Source organism: Neovison vison, chromosome 3 (genome assembly GCF_020171115.1).
Source record: "Neovison vison isolate M4711 chromosome 3, ASM_NN_V1, whole genome shotgun sequence".
In the NCBI taxonomy this organism is placed as follows: Eukaryota; Metazoa; Chordata; class Mammalia; order Carnivora; family Mustelidae; genus Neogale; species Neogale vison.
In genome coordinates, this window is record NC_058093.1 from 11,495,413 (window position 1) to 11,515,288 (window position 19,876).

General features: G+C 41.2%; 1 protein-coding gene across 3 annotated transcripts in view; it reads right to left on the minus strand.

Moving 5' to 3' along the window:
- Positions 1 to 19,876, minus strand: part of SATB2 (SATB homeobox 2) — a 186,202-nt gene that overhangs the window by 102,068 nt on the left and 64,258 nt on the right. For all 3 annotated transcript variants that reach the window (XM_044241236.1, XM_044241237.1, XM_044241235.1), the window contains 2 exons: positions 3,506 to 3,632; positions 2,202 to 2,325 (listed from right to left, as the gene is read on the minus strand). In XM_044241236.1, the coding sequence (XP_044097171.1) occupies positions 2,202 to 2,325; positions 3,506 to 3,632 (251 nt within the window). The remainder of the gene's footprint in view (positions 1 to 2,201; positions 2,326 to 3,505; positions 3,633 to 19,876) is intronic.

The following is a 19,876-nucleotide window of genomic DNA, read 5'->3' on the forward strand; positions in this document are numbered from 1 at the left end:
TGGGCAGGAGCCGTCACTGGAAGCTTGGAGAGAAGGAAATGGCAAGATCTTGGTGTTGGGAAAGCCAGAGACAGGAGAAAGGTCAGGGTTATGAGGCAGATACGAAGACAGAATCCACAGGATCAAATGTGGGAGTGATGGAAAAGAAACTTTTTTAGGCTGGGCAGCCAGGGAAGTTAGTAATGAGAATAGAAAATGGGGGAGAAAGAGGTTTTTATAGTAGGGGTAAAGGTGATCCCATTCAAGCCTCAAGACAACCCTGAAAATTATATGAAACCTGTACAGTCATGCCCAGTTTCCGGAGGAATTCAGTAAGGCCCCGGAAGTAGATGGGCTTGCCCGGCAGCACACATCCAACGAAAGAGAAGGGAGGTGGCGGCCGGGGCTCTCAGCTCCTGATCTGGGTTCTTTCCACTAACGTCGTCTCTAGCCGCATTTTACGGTTGTAACTAACACTGATGATCACAATAGATCAGTTGTGACCAAATTCTCATTGGCTGTACGAGCGCTGGATACAGTTCCAAACTGATATTAAGTTAGGAGCTTGTCTACTTCCAAGCAAAGCCCATTTTGACTTCCAGATAAATCCAAGAGACAATTACTTGTGACTAACTGTGAAATTCAGGACAAATGATTTAATTTTTTTCCCCTAAACTGTTCTTTATCAATCCCTGCATATGATCAGAATAACTTAAAAATCTTATTTTTATAACTTCAAAAGCAATCGCCCTGGAAGAAATCAAAATCTAGCAACAGGTGTTAGCACCTACACACCCACCTACACAGAGGAACTGAAATGGCCCGTGTGCAAGCTGTATGCTCAACAGCAGGGCCCCGACTGATGGCCAAAAGACACCTGTGTTCCTTCCTAACCAGCTACCACTACGCGATCACATGCCTTCTTGACTATTTGGAAGCAAAAATATTAATAGCATGCTTTATCTCAGAGGATTTTAAAGTCCAAAACATGCTCCACGACACACATCAGAAATACTATCGTATCTTATCGTATCGTATCGTACATCAACAATATCGTGTCTCTGTATTAACAGCTGATACTATTAATGGAGAGTCATTGTATGCCAGGCACCAGGCCAAGAACTTATGTGATTTATCTCATTTACTCCTCCTATTACTCTCCTGGTTTTACTGACAAAGAAGAAGGCTCGTAGAAGTGAGGTCACGGAGGCCTGAAAGCCAGGACATGAATCCAGATCTAACTGATTCCAGAATTCATGCTCTTAACCACCAGGCTTCCTGCTTCCCCCAAAGACTCTATTATCCTAGAACATAGCTCAGGGCACATCGGGTTTCTATGGTTCTTGTCACCTTCCCTTGAACTTGACAGACATGTAATTAGTCCATTGTCTTAAATCAAGTGTAGCAACTCACAGAGGAAGTGGATTTCCATTCATAGCTTGAAACAATGTCAACCTGAGTTCATGTCTTAGCGGTCCTAAGCCACTGACTCTAGCCACCAAAATATTACCTCATCATTAGAAAAAGTGGATCCCTCACCATGGACACAAATGGAAAAGGCAGCCCTTTCCCACTCTTATTTTCCTGTCTACCTCTTCTTTTCGTGGCTTGTATGAGTTTCTCATGAGTTCATTAAAAATGGAGTACCGCTTCTTCTCAGGATCTAATTTCACACACAGTATACCCACTGCAGAATTTAGACAAATGTCAACGATGTAAAGATCATGTCTCCTTGCTGGCCAAGGGAAACATTCAATAAACAAGTAAAAAATAATTAAGATGGGCCTGACACGGTTGACTCCTCCCAGCGACCATGTAAAGGGATGGTCTGGAGCCGGAGACTTTGCCGGGGAGATCTGGGTCTCAACTTGCCCCGGAGCCTCCTGAGTAAGCTTAGGATGGATGGTAAAGTGCTTCCCTGAGTCCTGATTTCTTGATCTGTAAAATGGAGACCCTGGCGCCTACCTCCTGTGGTACAGATGAGAGGTTAAGGACTGCATCTGTGAAATGTTTTAATACGCTCATGACATCAAAGCCCTCGGTAAGTGAGAACTTCCACTCCACGACAGAAAGCACCACAACCTCTGCATTTCTCCCCGCTGAAGTGTGGTGTAACTAAACTCAAAGACAGAAGACAGCTCTCTGAGCAGGACCGCCCCTCCTCCCTCACCGCCCATCAGCGGCTTTCTACGTTCCCCCGAACCCCACTCGGGTATACTGACCTGGGAGAGAGGGCATTCTTTGGCTAATGTGCTCTGGTTCATCTCTTTGAGCAGTTCCTTTAAGGCATTGCGGACTGTGGCGTGGTTCCACTGCTCCGCAGGCAAGTCTTCCAGCTTCGAACAACTGGGAAAACAGGACAAGAATGAACAAGGCGCAAAGCTGAACGGAGGGCCCTGGCTGCAGAGGGTACAGAGCGCGACCGTCACGCCGGCCCCTCTGCCAGCAGCGGGACAACTGCTCAAGTTCCGGCTCCAGGGCGGGCCCTGGATGAGGGAAAGGGAGCGAAACTGCTTCTCCAGGATGCACCCAGAGCCCAACTCGGCTCCTTTAAGATTGTTTTCACACTCGCCGAAGAATAGTCCCTTCAGATGGGAAGAATTGCTAATAATTTAAAATATGGTTTTTCCAGTTTGTTGATGAAAATACCAAGGCAATGTGATTATAAACTTCCACTGTATGAGTTTAATTACTGGACACCCCTAAGGTTTAACGCAGACAAGCGGTCCATTAAAATTCAAGGCATGAAGGTCTACTCTTCACTCTCCCAGAACAATTCGGAGACATTGTCTTCCTAACCCAGAGTAACTTTTGGGAGAGGACACTAAAGCCTTCCTAGACAAGGATAGGGACATTGGGGGCCTACGAAGGTGCCAATTCTCCAATATGAGTGAATTCAAAACCCTAACACTAAGGAAAAGCATTTCTTAAATCCCATGACTTACAGGTACTTTACACTACAAGACACTGCAGAGAACTAGATGCTTTGGAAGCATAACTTGTCCTGGATGCTGTACCTGAAAAGAATCATGTCCAGAACCTCTGCAGGCCACAACAGTGTGCTCCTCTAAGGCAGCCACCAGAAAGGGAAGAAAAAGATGCCCGGTGCCAGCACCTTCCTGGTAAGCCTGCTACCCAGGGACAGAACTCAGCCCTCAAAACACACACCTGAAAACAGCAGAAGTGTTTATTCTTCAAATAGTATGCTAAGCATTTAAACAGAGAACCCATTAAATTAGGGGCTGTGGAAAGTTCCCCTTTAAGGGCCACAGATTTTTAATGATTTATCAAGCCCCCCCCTAGGTTCCCACTTCACTGCTTCTGAAAACAAAACATAAAACAGTTGGAATGTGGACGACAAAGATGCCTGGTGAAGTGTCCCTCCTTCCCTCCTCCCTCTCCCCTGTTTTCTTCTTTTTCATTTCACCCAACGTCTAGAAAACAAAGGACATGCCAGTGTCGGCAGCAACCTGACGGACGGAGTAGCTGGGCGAGTAAGGAAGGGCCTAGGTCCAGAGACCCCCACCTTTGTAACTGGATTTTCAGTGTCACAACGTGGTAGACGTCCTGCAGCATGTCGGCCACGGTGGCGTCGGGCGCGTCTGTCACATAGCTGAGGGGGAGAGGGTTCCACCTGCCCAGCTTGATGATGCCTGCAGCAAGAAGAAAAACACCATCAACACATTTCTGCTATTTATTAAACTCTCTCCTTGTTTGCTCAGTGTTCAGGAGGTCATTCAATAGTCAACATTCAAGGCCCACTCAGAAAAATTTTACAACCCAGTGCGATAACCTATTTCTTTCTGGCTGACAGCTGAGTTAACGATACAGGAAGACGGGAATGAAGGGATGAGGTTTAATCACGGACAATCAGTTCTTTTATGTTTTCCTGTTTCTTAAATTACTTAGAAAACCATACGGATACTTCCTTCCCCCAAAGTCTTGTTTCACACTCTAACTTAAGACTGATGCTAAATATACTGGACTGCTGATTTCATAGATTTAAAAAAAAAAAAAAAAAAGCAAGCCTTAAGTAAATATAAGATTTGGTTTTGAATTGTACAAGAAAATTCCTGTGTGTGGGCTCAGCACACACACACTCACATCCTGACTGTGGTGTGATCCCCAGTGCAAACAGCATTTGGAGCTGATGAAGCAGTTCGAGTTCATTTCCAGATTCGTGTTTCACAAGGCAGGGGGGTTATTTTCCAATGGCACAATGACTGACCACAGATCAGAAATAGCAGAGATGCCTTCGACTTCCTTTTTTAAATTGTATTCCTCTGCTCTTTTTAGAGTGACAATGGCCCCACTTTGCTGTGGGTTTCCTGCTGCACATGGTAAATGTGCATGACAACGGAGAGAATAAAAATCCTGGTCAAACTTGGGCTACGAAGTAGTAGTGACTTTAGGAATACCCCTGTGATAAGAAGACTTGTGAGACAGTTTCAGCAACACGTGCTGAAAGTGTGAACTTGTTCATAAGACGGACCCATCTTATCTGGCGCATAAGGGCACATTTAACGTTGATGAAGAAGAATAAAGAAAAACCCATTCGAAAACACACTGTAACACCATTTTTATTTGTAGGTAATGAAAAACCCAACGGTCCCCAAGATGGCCGAAACTGTCACACCTAAGAAACAGCTGTTTTAGTGAAAAGAAAAGGAACAGAATCTCTTTTTTGACGATACAGTTGAGTCCAACCGCACTGTTCTTTCAAAATATTTTTTATCATCAAAGAGAGAGAACACCTGTACACCCAAGTGAACTTCTAAAAGCTTCGCAAAATAACGCCTTGTGGCCGTGGAGTAAAACTCCAGTAACAGGAAATGAACTTTCTGGTCAGGGCACGTCCTGTCCAAGATGAAATAAATGAATGCGCAATGCTTGACATAATGCTTGAAAACAGGGAATAAACAGAACAAAAATATTAAAATGATGCACTGTTTCAGTATTAAGATCTAACAATCTGGTGCTGAATATGCCGCAGTATAAATAGCGCCTGGACCCCGATCCAGTAAAGCAAAAACAGCTCTCATTCATAGCACCGTATGTCTCCAGCTCGGGCTCCGTAAGTCACATTCCACTTGCCAAGAAAAGCTGTTTTCTTGTGGGGATAGTTTTGCTAACATTCTCTCTCATGACAATGAAAAGTGCACAGCAACGTGGCATAAAGTAGCCAGGAAATGAGCATCCGGGGCCCACCGGGCAGCCGCCGTGAGACGCCGGGTCGGCGGCTTTGCGTCTTTGACTCCTCCCGACATTTCAAAATTACTTAAAAAGATCACATATAACGTGTCTAATGCATTTCCTTTTTTTTTTTTAAATCCCTACATAATTTTAAATTCCTTTTAAAAAATCACTATCCCGATAGCCTGTAAGTTGAGTATCAATCGACCATATTCTAAAGACGTGGTATATTTCATTGTAAGAGATTGGAAAGAGGGAAAAATGGAGTCAGCAATGGCCCCTGTGACAGTCAAGGAGAAGAAGCCGACTGTGTGGGTCGTTCTGGTGACTAAGAACACAAAGGTGGGGGCACCTGGTGGCTCAGTGGGTTAAGCCTTAGTCTTTGTCTCGGGTCATGATCTCAGGGTCCTGGGATCAAGCCCGGCATCGGGCTCTCTGCTCAGCAGGGAGCCTGCTTCCCCCTCTCTCTCTCTGCCTGCCTCTCTGCCTACTTGTGACCTCTCTCTCTGACAAGTAAATAAATAAAATCTTTAAAAGAAAACAAAACCAAAAAAAAAGAAAACAAAGGTGACATGAAGCCCACGATTCGGGCCGACGGCCGAGCACAAAGCTAGAAAAGTTTCCTCCATGCTGCTGTGAGTGTGTCATGTTCATTCCTTTTTATTGCTGAGTAGTGCTCCGCTGTGAGAACAGACACAACGGAATCACACACAAGAGAATATCTCTGTATGACACAAGATACAAGAACAGGCAAGACTACAGGGCTAATCTATGGGGACTGAAGTCAGAAAGTGGTTACCTCCAGGCAGCAGGGGCAACTGACTAGAAAGAAACATAAGAGGATTTTCTTGCTTTGGCTGCTGGTTACATGGGCATAACAACTGTCAAGTTCATCAGATGCAACACTTAATATGCACACATTTTACTGTGCACAAATTGTACCTCAATACAAAAAAGGGTATTGGGGGAGGGAACTCTGCAGGAAATGGCAAACAAATCACTCGACTGGAAATAGTAATCTCCACTTGGAAAATTCTCTCCCCACCTTGATGAGCTTGAAGGAGACTTGTCTGGGCCGGAATGAGACACACACAGGTGTCCTCGCAACACTTCATACCTCCACAGGGAGCAGCTGCTACAGGTGGGTTTCTCCATCTTGGGAGAGAGCTGCTGACACGGGCTATTTTCAGGCGATGGCAAGCGGCGTGTGCTTTTTCTTTTTCACACCATATTGAATAACCTGCATGGTCCTGGGAGTCACTTTCTTTGCTCGACACTCTCCCAGGCTCTGAGTGCAGGATTTGCTAGCACAGCTATGTCTAGAAGGCCGCTCTCCTCCAGTAGGCAGGGACGTGGCATAACTCTTTCTTAAAAACCTTTCCTTCCAAACAGGGTCTTTGTGTCTAAAGTATGAACCCTCCTTTGGAAATACATCCCTTGGGATCAATCTTCCTTTCCCAACACCAAATAGACAGAAATATTACTCTGGTTAAAAATCAAATGTTAACTGAGGAAATCAAGCTGGGAAGCACTATCACGGTGACTAAGAACGCAGGCTTCCAAGTGACACTGCTCTGTTCACACCCTGGTTCCTCCGCCTACTGTGACAGGTCCTGGATCTCTCCATACCTCAATCCTTTCTCTATAAAATGGAACAATAAAAGTATTGACCTCATTGGAATACTGTGCAGAGTAAGTGTAAAGCCCTTTAGTACAGAGCCTGGATATAATGAATGTCAACAATTAGCTGTTTACAGCAATTATTTGACATTCTTAATGCTTCTTTATAAAAAGACATAGTCGACTTATGACTCGATTTTTTTTCTTTTTTTTTTTAATGACTTCATTATCTTTTGATCTTTAATTGGGTCATGTGCCCGTAAAAGGCCTTCATTGTTTTAAATCAGAAAGGCAGACTGAGCCTCAGTCAGTCCCTCCCTCTCCTTCCACCTCCCCACCGCCTCCTCCCCATTCATCTCTTCCACCCTTGCCCCTCGGTGTCTCCTTCCCTCTCACCTACAAGTGGGTTCAGAGCTCCCCTACTTGAAAGGACAAAAACATGACAACAGTCTCGTTCCCTTCAGTCTCGCGTGCTCCTGCACCACCAGAGGTACACCAGACGTTCATGCCCAATTCTCCTTCAGACTTTCACCACCTAGATATTTATTTTTCAACTCTTTCCAAGAGGAAATGGAGGTTCAGAAAGGTTGCATTGCCTTGAGGGGTCCTACCAAGGCAATGACTAAACCCAGACTCACGTCAAATACTACGCCCTCAGTCTTCCCAGTACCCAGTCAGTCACAGGGGTTCAAGTGGGAAGCACAGAAGACTGGGAAAGAGCCCGACTCCATCTCTGGGAGGCCCCAAATGCCCGACTCAGAAGCATACCGGGTCAGAGGTGAAGGGCGAGGCCTGGAGTCAAAGAGCAGCCTTCTCTGCTTGTTAGCTGCGAGACTTTGACGGAATTGCGTCTCTCTCCAAGTCTCTGTTTCCATTGTCTGTATGATGGGGATAAAAGCAATGTCTACGCTGGCGGGGGGGGGGGGTGTCACGAGGCTTTGAATGAGAATGAGAATGAGAATCGAACGCTAGAACTGACCCACAGTGAATGCTCAGTAAACATTGGGGGGAAGTAGGTCCTTGGGAGCGTTTTAGTGTAGACGTAACACCACCAAAGCAAAGTGATATGAAGATTCATCGACAGCAAATACAGGTGTATTAAACGAAGGCAACCGTCTAAGGGGGCGATAGAGCTGAGCAATGCAGACGGATGTGTCTAAATAGAACTGTTAATAGCCTCTTCCATGCTCCCTCCACGAAGGATAGAGACCCCACCCGATGCTACAGTGTGGTCAAGGAGCATGAAGAAAGAACTGGCTATGGGCCTGCTGGGGATATCTGACTTGCTGTGCTGGAGAAACCTCAATGAAAACAGCCTATCTGTTAAGTATGCGCACAGAATTTTCAGCCCTCACACTTTGTGAGTAGGCTTTACAACCCCTATGTGAAAAGTGAAAACTAATGATTACATTAGGTAGTACTACATACACACACACACACACACACACCCCTCCAGCCCAGCCAGGCACACAATAAATGCTCAATAAATGACAGTTCCTATTTCTTCCCTGAATACACTTCACACTCTTACTGTGAAGCACTGATGCCCAACATTCATTTCTAGAAATAGTACACATTCTTCAAATTCTCCCTGAAAATAATTCCAACACTGATCAGCCCAGCCTTTTCTCTCCAAGGCATCACAACAAATATTCTGGTCAGTCTGTGTATCTTACAAAGAACTTACTTTATCACAATACCCTTTTATGTTACTTTACAGTTTGTGAAGCGTTTTTTGTTTTTTTGTGGGTTTTTTCCCCCCAAAGCACTGGCTCATCCTCAGGAGGACAGCAAGGGGTCAGTATTATACCTGGAAGCGAGCTGAAGCCCTTTCAAGCACATCAGATGACGAAAGCCGGCAAGTCTTCTAGCTACTGGACCAAAAACTCTCCTCAGCTCTGCTCATGTGCCAGTGCTCAACCACAGGATGGGCCTCTGGAGAGCTTGGTCACGGTTCATCCACAGTCACACATCAGACAAGGTCTTGATATTTAAACAACGAAATATACGAGACCGAACAGGTGACAGGCCCAAGAGACTGAAAAGCCAGCTACACTTGAGACTTCTCGAGAAAAAAACGATCTCTCACAACAGTGCCATTTCAGACATAAACATTTCCCAAATCGTCTTCCCTCTTTCCAAGGAAATTATCATCTGCAAACATTTACAAAACGCCTTGTGCTGGGGATTATTACAGATGCAGTTTCAAGGTCTCTGAGTCACAAATTATGGGACTTTATTTGGGGTTTTAAATTCATAAAAATGTTAACATGATTGAATCGAGCACAATATAAATAAAATTGTTTCTATCCAGACAAATCTGTTTGCTAAAATACAAAGGACCTATATGCATTCTTTGTGTAATGCCTTTAGACCAAATAACAAAATGTGATTGTAGGTAAATTCCTCATTACTGACATAAAATTAGGTTGGGAGTGGAGGCAATTTTTGTCTAAAGTTAAAAAGACAGAGTAATGGAAACCAGTTTTTTACTCTCTCAATGCAGTATTCTACCAGAGTCAAAGAGTTGATATATCACAAAAAGAAATCTCAAGAAAGAGGTTTGTGTTCATGTTTGTTATTTCTAATCGTTTGTAACCTATCTCAAGGAAATCAAATATTCTTCTCAGTAGATATGTAATTCATATCATTAGTATTATTTACCTCTATTTAGTATAATTTACCTCTCATGAAATTCAGAGAGGTGATAATGCACAGTATAGTTCATCAATATTTGATTCAAGTTTTTAGAAAGCCAATGACTTTTGGGGATAAAATAAAATGTGATAATACAATATAATCAATAAAGTAGGAAGATTGTATTAAGCACTAATAATTCATTCGTTCGACAAATTTTTCTTTTGTTTCTCTAGCACAATTCACTAAGATGCAAAGAAAACCCTTAGACACACTCTCCCTTGTAATTATGGAGCTCACAAACGAGTAGAGAAGCTTATTACTAATATATATATCTACATAGCTAAGTGAAACCACTCCTAAAAGAAACCAAAATGACAGCATTTACCCCCTGTGCCTCAAAAATGAGAAATGTTTTCTTCACGAAGACCTGCAACAGACGGCCTGGGAAGTACGTGAGAATAATTCTCACTGTTTGCTGAGGCATATAGATACATACTGATAAAATAGGTATAATATTGGGTGTATTATAGAATAAAGCCCACAAATCAATCTGTAAGACAGATTCAGGAAGCTAGCAAGATATCAGCAGTATTCTTACAACACAGCTCAATAAATAATTTTTTTATTCCAGGTGCATTTCAACATTAATTTTCAAAGCAAAGTGAAAACCCAGCCTGGGTGAGGGGGAACCGAGACAAAGGCCGGGGTTTATATACCTCATAACTCCCTGCAAAAGATCTTAGCAAAGGAGTATCAATAAAAACCCCAACCTCAGAACTAAGCCTTGGGGCTTCTGGTTCACAGTATTATTTCTGCAATACACCAAGTGCTGACGGGGCCCCTCGTAGAAACGGGAGAACTCATGACGTTGATTGCATCAGTTTATCCTCCTCAGTGGCCGCATCCCTATGGGATAGCATATAATTTTCTGTCGTTCAGCTATGCTTTGTTAAAGAAATTAAAAACTGTCTGTCCCATATAATAAGAACATAGAATTATTTATCCATAAATCAGTTCACATGAAATCACTATCCAGCAGTACATAATAACTCAGCCTGGGTTTCTAACCTGGGCCTGACTGTGGTATATCATCAAATTGTAACAGCATAAAGACATAAATTGTAGTTATTATTGTTAAACCTGGGGTGGGAGTGACTTCTCGATGAGGGAAGAGAAAAGAGGCCAAACAGAGATGGTTTCTGAAGTATCCCAGTCTTCCTTAATGCGCCGCTTACCCATACCCCAAGAACACTTCATGAGACTCTCCCACACCTGCTTTGATTTTAAAGACTGTGTTTCAAATGTTTTGCGTTGGGGTAAAGGCAAATAGAAAGTGAAATCACATTCTTCTGGCATTTTACATTATTCAGGTGCCATGATAACTTAAGTGAATTAATGAAACCGTAAAACACAATTGTCTGGGAACCTACAATACGCTTAATCCTGTGTTTATAACAATACAAAAGAAATCAACAGACAAAAATAAATAATTCAGTGATTCAGAATACACGTTGAGGCCATACTGCTGTATAAATTAATCTAAAAATCAATAGACACACACACACCACACTGAATGCTCAGCTGCAACAATTCAGGTATTTCTGGAAAACACAAACAAAGTGCTTTTTTTTTTATTCTTTAAGAATATTAACTTTTATTCTTTTTTTTTAGGATTTTATTTATTTATTTTACTGACAGAGATCATAAGTAGGGAGAGCAGCAGGCAGAGAGAGAGGGGGGGGAAGCAGGCTCCCTGCTGAGTAGAGAGCCCGATGTGCGGCTCGATCCCCAGGACCCTGAGGTCATGACCTGAGCCGAAGGCAGAGGTTTTTAAACCCACTGAGCCACCCAGGTGCCCCCATTAACTTTTATTCTTAAATAATATCTGTATCTTTCAGGAGATAGTATTATCAGGAACAGCACTAGCATTAAAAACCTGAAATATGGGGCTCCTGGCTGGCTCAGTCAGTGGAGCATGGGACTCTTGATGTCAGGGCCATGAATTCATGAATTCAAGCCCCACTTAAAAAAAAAAAAAACCGAAATGTGGATTTCAGAGTACTTTCTGAATAAACTATACTGAGATATAGCTGTCTACCAATCTTTTCTGGAGCTGATCACCCCCTTGTGCTACAGAAACACTCTATTTAAAAAATACATACAGTACCATTTGGTGCCTTGTAATTCTATACACGGTTTTTACATTTTCAGCATAAAGATTTTGTCTCATGTAATAGATGCTGCTTCACATTTGGGAAACGTTATGTTATAACCCTAACTTTTATTAGATTATTTAATATAAGCACTAAGTAACTAGACTAAATTAATAAAGACCCTATTAAAAAAAAAGCAGAGAGAACAAAATTATTCCACAAATTAAATAAAACTTTCTGAAGTTTGTATTTTAAAAACCTTTATTTAATTTTCAAAATTCCAATTCTTCTGAAAAACAGCCAAAATATTGGTCAGGATATGAAAAAAATATGGTTGGCATTTAGTTATTTGTTTCATAAGAGTGCCATTCAAAACTATTACATGGGGAAAGAGGACAAATGAGAAAGAAAAGTGTTATGAGAAATTATTTGGGATCAGTTCTAAGCTTCTGACACTGGTTAAAAATTATTTCATCTGGTATACATTTTCTTATTATTGTTCTCAATTTAATCACTATCTAAAAGAGTTTCAAATTAAAGGATTAATTTTGGCAGGTAACACAAACTTCTCTCTTTTTTCCTCCTTTCTATTCAGAAATGCATTTCCATAAAGAGATTTCCCTGTAGCATTTGTCCCCCTAAAATATCTTCAATAATCAAAGACACAAGGGAAAAAGTATACTCTTTTAAACATACTTTGCTACATTCTAGCAGATGCTATTCATAACTTATGTTTAGCCAGGGTTTCTGCATCCTCTGGGGTAAGAAGTATCCACTGAAGATCTAAAAATACAGTTGCTGCACATATTTCCCATCCTAATTAATTACATGTATTCTTTTCAGACAGGAACTCCAATGCTGCAGTAAGTTTTCCTGATGGCCTAGCTTTCCAGGTACATACTCCACCACTGGGCTCAAGACCCTTGGAAACCCTATCAACTGCATGCTCCCAATTATATATTCCAGAATTGTCCCTCAGGCATATTCTGTTTCCTATAATTTAAGGTTACATAATATCTGATCTTAAGGGCAATATTATGATGGCATGTTGATTATCAAAGAAAATGTGGCCATATAATATGCAGGCAAAAAGTATACTCATTTATGTTGTACATTTTTATTCATGTGCCAACTAATCTGATTTCACAGTAATTTGTTAAGAAACTACAATACATGGAAGTAAATATGGCTATAACTATTACAAAATGGCAACTGCTTTTGGTTTGGAGGCGTTTTGTTTTGCTCCGTTTTGTTTTGTTTTGCTTTGGGTTCCTTGAAGAAATTTGAATAATTTTTGCTTTCAATACATCTTCATACAGACTCTACCATTACATCCAATAATGTCCATGGTTTACCGGTTTCAGAACGCTCCCCCTGAAAGAAGTTTTGAAAATTCCTTGATTTCCATTTTTGGGAGAAATGTCCAGCAAACCACACTTCTAAATATGGCACTACCATTTTGATGGCTATGATACAGAAGCCAAGGGTCCAATACATAGGTGCCTGGTCATTGGGCAAGTGTTTTTGAATTAAAGCAAAGGTAGATCTGTAGCACAACATACATGGTGATGAATAATGACAAGAGTCTGTCTTAGCACCCTAAAATATTCAGCCATTTTAGAAAAATGCCATAAGAATCCATGGGAAACTGAGCTGTGATGGACACCTAGCCATCATTCCTGACAAGAGGTCTAGTTATCCCATGGTAGCTGGGCCAAGCAGCTGGAGAGGATCTGGAGGACAGATGAAGGTCAGAAATGGATTATCTGCCACCCTGACCCCCATTTCCAGGACTTTGCAGTTTAGTGAGGACTGTAATGTTGACAGTGGTCAGATGAAGTGAATGGGTTCCAAGTTTATCTCTAGAGCAGTTGTGAGCACTACCCTGACTTCTGGAACATAAATCTCCAGGGGTAGATCCCAGGAGAGGCTAAGGATCAACCACGTTTGAAAAGCACTGCCCAAGACGTCCAGTAAAAAATGAGGACCTGCAGTAGGGAAAAAAAAAAATCAATCCTCTGACTTTCAAGAGAAGGGCAAAAAGACCACAAGGATCCCAGGTTCCTTTTTTCCCACTCACGAGCAAATATTCTTATTTATCAAGTACAAGAAGTGAAGAGAAAGGAGAAAGTTATGGCATGTGAGAAGAAAAATGGGGTCAGGAGTCCACTGTAAGTATTTCTTTTTGAATTTGCAGGATTCGACGGGGCGCCTGGGTGGCTCAGTTGGTTAAGCAACTGCCTTTGGCTAGGATCATGATCCCAGCATCCTGGGATGGAGCCCGGCATTGGGCTCCTTGCTCGGCGGGGAGCCGGCTTCTCCCTCTCCCTCTACCTGCTACTCTGCCTGCTTGTGCTCTCTCTCTTTCTCTATCAGATAGATAAATAAAATCTTTAAGAAAAATAATAAGTAAATAAATAAATTTGCAGGATTTGGCATAGGCCTAATAGGTAAAAGCAGGAAAAAAAATGGTTCCCCATATAAACATAAACTCTGAATCTCTTTACTTTATATAGACTATATACCACCAGAAAGCAAGGGCCATGTCATTAACTGCTTTATACAACACTAGCTACAGCCCCATAAACATAAGGAGACCTAAAATAGTGTGTGTGTGTGTGTGTGTGTGTGTGTGTGAGACAGTCATGTAACAAGAGAGCCACTTCGCCTGAAGAGCGACAGACCAAGAATCGGGATATTCAGGGTTGGCCTTAGATCTGCCCCCGTCAGTTGTAGCCCGCACCTACAGACAACCCATTAATTTCTCGGGGCCCCTAATTTCTCTTCCATAAAATGGGGATTTAAAAACAAAAAACAATAAAAACACAGTCACCAATAACAACAACAACAACAAAAATTCCCTTGTCTGCCTCACAAAATAGTAATTATAATAAAAGATGAGCTAAACGATCAAAATTATCAAGTGTAGTATAAACACATGCTGGTATCCATGAATTGTTAAGTTAACATGAAAGAGGTAAGCTTTGCATTTTCTTAGAATGCTTTTAAGGGAAAGTTTCCTTTACTTAAGCAAAAACATGAATCTTCTAAAATGTCACTGGCTACCGTGGCGAGTCATTTGGCATAATGAAAAGAATCTGGGGCAAATCACTTAATCTCTCTGAGATTTTACCTTTTCCCAGTCTTTCCTACATCTCACCGCCTGCCTTACATTGCAAAGCATCTCGGAGATGGATGGATGTATAGATGAAACGTAGTGAGGCAGGTGGGTAGGAAGCCAGGAGGAAGAGGGATATGGGGAGGGAAGGAAGTAGGGAAGGAGGGTGGGCCACTGCATACTCTGCCCGGGGAGTACTAGTTTACTCTGCAGGTTCACCTGACGTTCCCTACCAAGACTCGGTCCTCAGCCTCCTGCTAACCCCCAAGAAGCAGAAAAATGAGCTCCTACCCTCTTAGCACCTTGGATATCCAGGAAGACAGCACAAGAGATATTCTAGACAGCTACTGAAGGCACAAACAAAGAAAGGCCTGAGGGGCTAAAATCCTCAAATCAAACTTTCTCATGGAATCCATGCCACCCCCAGAGACTTATTGATGATCTCCCCCTTGTAGCTCTGACATTCTAAATCAAAATACTACCCGAATACTTTGGGGCCCAGTAATGGTGGCTTTGATTACTGTCATTTTAAAGATTTTATTTTATTTATTTGAGAGAGAGAGACAGTGAGAGAGAGAATGAGCGAGGAGAAGGTCAGAGAGTGAAGCAGACTCCCCATGGAGCTGGGAGCCCGATGTGGGACTCGATCCCGCGACTCCAGGATCACGCCCTGAGCCGGAGGCAGTCGTCCAACCAACTGCGCCACCCAAGCGTCCCTGATTACTGTCATTTTAAACACACATTAAGCCTTCAAAACTGTGAAAATAAACTCAACATTGAATTGGTGGGCTGATTTTTCTTTCATTAAAATTCTACTTTTCTATTAAAAAAATGGCAAGCACCCAGCTTTTTGTTTCTCAGGGAGGGCTCATTTTTAAACTTTCAAAGTATAGTAAACAACTTCTAAATTCAGGATAATTGAAGATCTGCCAGTTGGTGAACAAAACAACAATGGCTTTCATATCAACCAAAAAAGGGAACGTGGCTCAATCAGGATTTTTTCTAACCGAATATCGTTTTGCCAACTGTACCTCTCACTAAAATCACAAAAGCTGCAGCCTGCAGACTACTAATGGACCACTACATGAATAAATAGAATTATGATCATCGCCTCTTTACATTAAAATTATTAGCTAAACCTAACTTCCCCAGGGATTCTTTCATGTTAATGAAAGACAGTAACACAACCGTTGGCAAAAGACACTCTTGGATCAATTTTGCACTTCCTTAGACCAAACAGAAGAAATAAATTGTTTATATGCCTCCAAAAATAAGTACTTTCCTCTCCTTGAAGATACATTTGTACAGATCTTCCTCCATTTACAACGGGGTTATGTCCTGGCAAATGTATCTTGAGTAGAAAATACTGTAAGTCGAAAATACATTTAAAATGCCTAGCCTAACAAACCTCATAGTGTAGCCTAGCCTAGCCCACCGTGAATGTACTCAGAATGCTTACATCAGCCTACAGTTGGGCAAAATCACCTAACACGAAACCTACTTTATAATAATGTTGACTATCTCGTGTGACTTACTGAATACTGTACTGAACATGAAAAACATCCCGGCTATCGGGGTATGAACAGTAGTAAGTGTATCAGTTGCTTACCCTGGAGATCGTGGCAGCTGAAGCTTGCGGTCATTTTTAGTTGTTCAATAGTGTATTATTATATTCACCTTATAACTATCCATCAAAAAACCAGGTGTGTAGTTTATGCTTACTGTGGGACTGCTACCTTAGTACACTAGAAGAAAGTAACTGCCCAAGTTCTCCAACTAAACGATTAACCAAATTATCACATTAAATTTGCCACACCAGAAACAAATACTAAGTTATTAATTTTTAAGTTCTGATAAAACACTTTGCAGTATGATTCACGGTGAGTTAAACTTAAGTTAAATGCTCACAGACATTTATTTATCAATTTGTGGTTCTTACACCCTTGGAAACATCTCAAAACCAGTCATGATCAATCAGGGACTATCTCATTCATCTGAACGCCCTAGCCTTGTAACTGACACTTAGCAGAAGCTAAAAAGAAATGTTTGCATAGTATTGCTGAAACATGATTATGTTCTAAGAACTATGAATCCAATAACGATTGCATATTTCCTCCCCAACCACATCTAGGTGACATAGAGCTTTAGCATTTAATTTGTATTTTTGTCAAGTAAAGTAAAAAAAATTTGAAGCAAGACGTTTGCAATTCTTGTCCCTGTTACTGAATTACTTGACGACACAAAATATTGGATCAGGGCGGTACGTGTAATAATGCTTACAATAAACCAGAATAAGACTCCTAAACCAAATCTTTCCTTTATCCGCGAAGCACTCCATGTGAGGCAAACCCATATAAACAAGTTATTATGGTACTGACTTTGGGGCACAGTGACTTCTTTTGCTGGCCTCGTCATGATGATGCGGACTAAGTCAAACCGCTTCATACATTTCTTGTCCCTCTGCTGGCAAGAACTAATTTGGGTTACAAAATGACTTCACACGAGTTATTAACCATGCTAAATATCCAGCAGTTTTCAAATGGGCTTGAATTAGACAATTGACAAACAGAACTCTGTTTTCTATAACTCTTTATGCACCCATACCCAGAGATAAAGCCCCAATTTTGTCTTCTTGAATTTCCAGCTCCTGCTTGGTTCCTACAAACCTTTTATTCTTTTCTCACAAAATGCAGTCATTAGTATCAAAATATTTTCTCAAGATCTGCTCTAATAGAGTCATAAGAGATGCTTGAGATTTCCATATTTACTGTCTCTATTATCTTTTTGGAAGACAATTACAGTTTCACTCCAGGGCATTCAAAATAACTGTCGCAATAATCCAAAAATTCAATTGCCCGGAGTGAGTATCCTTATACAAACATTCATTCTGGACAATTTAAGGTATTTGCTTTTACAAACGTAAGGCCTACAGATAGATATGTTTTACAAAAAGCGACAATAACATTTTGCATCTGGAATGCACAGGAAAATGACCTTTCAAAGTCACCACGGCGCAAAGTCACAGTCTCTCCAGTCTCAGGAAAGCCCTAAGTCCTCAGGGAGAAGCCGTGCGAGTGGAGAAAACCCTAAATGCCCAGGCTAGTTTGCCTCCTCTACCCTGAGACCCTGCCCAAGTGTAACCTGAGTGGTTGTTAGTGAGAATATCACGTCTATTGTTAACTTAACTTACTCCCAGCAAACACATCTCTGTTTTAATGGAAAAGAAGATCTAGGTTCACACTAATCAGACCCAACGGAAGGCCATATTAACAATTTGGCAGGTGCCTGAGGGCCATACCTAATCTGCATAAAATGAAGCAGATTGCAACCGCCCTCATCTTTTTTATTTTTAAACTGGTTTTTGAAGCCGAGCATACATAAAATCTCAGAGGGAGAGACAAGGAGATGGTAGTGCATACATTTTCCTTCATGCCTTGATTTTCATTCTTTTGTACAAACCATCTTCCTGAATGGCTATTTACTGAAACCAAGATAACAAAATAAAAGTTGCTAGGAAAAGGAGCAGGCAGGGATCACAAATGTTATTAAAAAAAAAAAAAAAGAAGAAGAAGAAAGAAAGAAAGAAAGAAAAGAAAAGAAAAGTCTTGTATCTTATAATAGATCTTCACAACCCTCCATAGTATAATTTTAAATCAGTCTGAATTTGAATTTGGTGTTCTTATATTTGGTAAAGACATGCTAAATGGAAATATGCTCCAAATTTGGGAAACGGGCTGTAGCTAACAGAAATTCCAAGACTAATAATTATTTGTAAACTTCTGATCTGTCTAATAGAGAAAAAGTTTATATTAAGTATCACCATTATCATCTCAACACTGGTTTCTGCTGCTCATAGAATAATTTAAACAGACAGTGCTCTTTGTATCCTAGGAATTTATCATCAAAGCCATTCTGATCAAGACCACGTGAATCTGAAAAAAAACTTAGCAATAATGAATGGTAGGTAATGGACGCCACACAAAATCTGGAAAAGAAGAATAAACACACAAAGGTAAGTGTATCAGACAAGTTTTCTAAACGGAGTGAACATCGACATGGAAGTTTCAAGAGAGAGCCATGATGGAATGTGGCTTCTGTTGCTTTAGAAAGACATACAGAAAAGTGCTTAGCAGGATGGTAGGAGCACAAGGATGTTACAAGAAAATGGTTCTACCTCAGAGAAGCCTATCTTTATCTTAGGTACTGATGTTATTAAGGGCAAAAAATGGGAATGCCAGGTGGTTTTGAGGGAGAAGATAAGAAGATCTTGAAGTTGCTTCACAGGGAAATAAGAAGCCATTGGAGAACATTAAGAAATGATTGAGAGTTATCAATCTGTCAATATCAGCAAAAGGCAGGCACCAGCTTTCCCAGAGCCACGGAATGTAGGTCATAGGAGCCTATTGCATGACCTGGACTGTAGGGGAACCAGACAACTGTTGCATTAGAAAGCAGAGAGGGTGTCTGCTGGCCACCGTGGAAGGAATGACACAATCTGAAGACAGGCAAGACAGAAACGCAGGGATGCTATGGAGCGAAAGTACCGGGTTAGAATCCCAAGACCAACTCACCCAGCTCTCAGTAGTGCCTCTTAGACTCCTCCCTATAAATAAGCTCACAGTGGTCTCCATCTTAAGGACTGTTGAAGGCATTAAACGAGGGGATAGGAATTCAGGTTCTCTGTAAATTCTCAACTGCTAGCCAAAAGTAAGTTGCCATTGCTGTTGACATTACAAAGGATAAACACAATGACAAAGAGTTTCAGATGACTGATTTTTTTGTTTAGAATCTTAAGAGTCAGGAGGACTTTATTTTCTTTCTGACAGTAAGGGTGAGATTCCTAAAGAGCTAAGTAAATGTTCTAACACAGTTTGAGTGCTGATGAAGAGCCAATCTTTGAACCTTTAAAGAAAAGGATATAGATAAGATTTAACCAAGTTTAAAAAAAAAAAAAATCATGTTTGACCAGGAAAGGACCTATAATTATGGACTCTTAAGAATGGAAGTTATTTTGTAATTCCCTGTATACAGAAAAAAAGGACAAAATTCCAGTGATTGCAAAAAACTCACACTTTTAAGTTCTTACTATAAGCTGGACACTTTCTCATTATGGTAATTTTCACAAAAATCTTATGATATAAATAAGAGTGTTTCTGTTTCAGATCAGGCTAGA